At 32.8% G+C, this 2,845-nt stretch overlaps 1 protein-coding gene across 1 annotated transcript; it reads left to right on the forward strand.

The window, feature by feature from the left end:
* The first annotated feature begins 588 nt into the window (after nucleotides 1–588).
* On the forward strand, nucleotides 589–2,597 carry LOC108467307 (heavy metal-associated isoprenylated plant protein 7). Its single transcript, XM_017767934.2, has 5 exons — nucleotides 589–958; nucleotides 1,055–1,256; nucleotides 1,351–1,559; nucleotides 1,651–1,738; nucleotides 1,936–2,597. The coding sequence occupies exons 1-5, from the start codon at nucleotides 950–952 to the stop codon at nucleotides 2,415–2,417; spliced, it is 990 nt and encodes a 329-aa protein (XP_017623423.1). The 5' UTR covers nucleotides 589–949; the 3' UTR covers nucleotides 2,418–2,597.
* The last annotated feature ends 248 nt before the right edge of the window (nucleotides 2,598–2,845 follow it).

Below are 2,845 nucleotides of genomic sequence, written 5' to 3' on the forward strand. Positions count from 1 at the left end.
ATTTAGTTTAGATAATTTTATTTGGATATTTTTATTTAAATAATTTTAGAGTGTGACTTAGATAGTTTGAGTTATTCACAATTTAAAATCAAATAAGGTCTAACAACAACCATGTAATAGTAAATCATATTGTATTATTAAAGATAAAATATTAAGTTGAAATTCTAAAATCTATATTATTAAGAGAAGCCACCGCAATAGTACGAAAGAATAATTTTCGTGAACACTAATTATACCGAAAGAAAAGATAAAAGTACTACAAAAGCTCTTGTAAAGTCAGATTGTATTTTGCCTCCTCTATTAAGAAAAAGATAAATTAGCCCATGTAATCATATCAAAGAGCAAACCGGTCTTTTAATTAAAAATTACATACAATTCTATTATTAAAAGCGATCATTATATGTAGAATAAGATATACTTAACATACCATATGTAATTATTTAATTATTTTATTAACCATATTAGTTTTAATAGTAGGAATGAATAAACATTTTCATAAAAAAAATTATTTTACTATGCAAATGAAGTAATTTCGTCATTAAAAATTATAAAATATAATCTATGACTCCATGCACTTTAACCCAAAAGAAAATAAAATCGGGTGTGAAATTGACAAGTCTAATAATGATGATTATGATGTTGATCACGATGATGATGCTGATGATAATAAAATGCACTTACCTTCACTAGATCTAAGGGTCATGGGGGAACTCATTTAGTTTAAGATTTCTCCATTAGCATTTCTCCATTAGACCTTTACAGAGAGAAAAGAAGGGAAAATAAATTTAAAGAAAAAAAAAAGAAACAAAAAGCAAAAGCAAAGTCTCTCCAGAGAGAAAACACCAGAGAGTAGCCAAGAAAGCGAAGTTCCTTGATAAAAAGCTTTTATTTTTATCAGAACCGTCAAAGTCTTTGTACTTTGAAGTAAAAACCCAGACTCAGTAATCTAATGGGGGAGGTAATCATCTCATAAAATATACCATTTCTTCACTTTGCTTTTTGCTTTTCTTTTTTAGCTTTATATGACAGTAAGATGTTTTTTTGTTTCATATAGGAAGAGAAAAAACCAGTTGAAGAGAAAAAAATGGAAGAGAAAAAGGTTGAAGATGATGGAAAGAAAAGTGAAGAAAAGAAAGAAACTAAAGAAGAAACCACTCCACCACCACCACCACCTCCACAAGAGATTGTATTGAAAGTTTACATGCATTGTGAAGGCTGTGCTCGTAAAGTTCGTCGTTGTCTCAAAGGGTTTCAAGGTAGGAACAAAATCAACTTCTATGATATGTTCTGATTTTTATTTTTATTTTTAGTTTTTGTTAATGATAATTTTGTTTTGAGTGTGTGTTGTAGGAGTGGAAGATGTAATGACGGATTGTAAGAGTAATAAGGTGGTGGTGAAAGGTGAAAAAGCTGATCCTTTAAAAGTTCTAGAGAGAGTTCAAAGGAAAAGCCATAAACAAGTTGAGCTTCTTTCACCTATCCCTAAACCACCGCCTACGGCGGAGGATAAAAAACCAGAGGAAAACGAAAAGCCTAAATCTGATGAAAAGAAAGAAGAGGTCTTTACTCTTTCCCCCTAATACTAAAAAGATTCATTTTTTTCACCATTTTTGGCACTAATAAAGTTTGGGGTTTTGATTTTTGGCACAGCCTCAAGTAATCATGGTGGTGTTAAAGGTTCACATGCATTGTGAAGCTTGTGCTCAAGGAATTAAGAAACGTATTCAAAGAATGAAAGGTTCGTTTCTTCTTCTTTTCATGTATTAACGGTCTGATTTGGGAGCCAATTTTATAAATAAATATATAGTATTGTCTTTTTTAACTTTGAATCTTTGATTTTTTTTTTCAACTTTCATTTGACCCCATTTCATTTGTTTATTAAATTCAATCGACCCCAAATTTATATAATTAATAAAAGTTGAAAAATTCACTCAGGGGTGGAATCAGCTGAACCAGATCTAAAGAGCTCAGAGGTGATAGTGAAAGGAGTGTTTAGTCCACCAAAACTGATTGAATACGTTTACAAAAGAACCGGGAAGCATGCAGTGATAGTGAAACAAGAACCGCCGCCGCCGCCGGATAAAAAGGAAGAAGAAAAACCCAAAGATGGAGGCAAAGAAGAGAAGAAAAATGAAGAGAGTAGTGGTGAAAAAGACAAGAAAGACTCCTCTTCTGGCGGTGGAGATGACAAGGGTAAAGACAATAAAGGAAGTGGTGGTGGTGAAGGAGGAGAAGCAAATGTGGCCGCTGGAGGAGGAGGAGAAGCGGCGGAAGGTGGGGTGGAAGAGACTAGAGTGGCGGTGGAGCTGAAGAAAAATGAATTCGATTATTACCCACTAAGGTATGCCACTGAGTTCTATGCTTATCCTCCACAGTACTTCAGTGATGAGAACCCTAATGCTTGTTCTATAATGTAATCAACAAACAAATGTTGGGTCCTCTGTTAATCTCCATGTTCTTCTCCTTGTTCTGTTTAATGGCTATAAAAGAAAGTATAATCTACACTGAAACTGTAGAATTTTGCCATTTTGTATTTTTCTTTAAGATGTTATATATAATTATATCTAAAATAATGATATAATTTCAACTTATTTGTATTTTTTTTTCTATTGGGTTAATTTCTGCCATTTTGACTTCTTATCATTTTTTATTTATTAAAGAATCAATTGACTGATCAGTTTACACAATCACATTAAGCCATCTGATGTTTTAATAACACCTTTGGCATTAAGTCGAAGCCTTACGTATTGCAAACGACTGGGACAAGTCAACAAACCCAGCATCCCTCAACAACTTGTCTTTCCCCATTGCTGCAAACAATCGCAATACTGAGACATTACAGTTG

The sequence above is a fragment of the Gossypium arboreum genome, chromosome 7, assembly GCF_025698485.1.
Source record: "Gossypium arboreum isolate Shixiya-1 chromosome 7, ASM2569848v2, whole genome shotgun sequence".
Lineage (NCBI taxonomy): Eukaryota > Viridiplantae > Streptophyta > Magnoliopsida > Malvales > Malvaceae > Gossypium > Gossypium arboreum.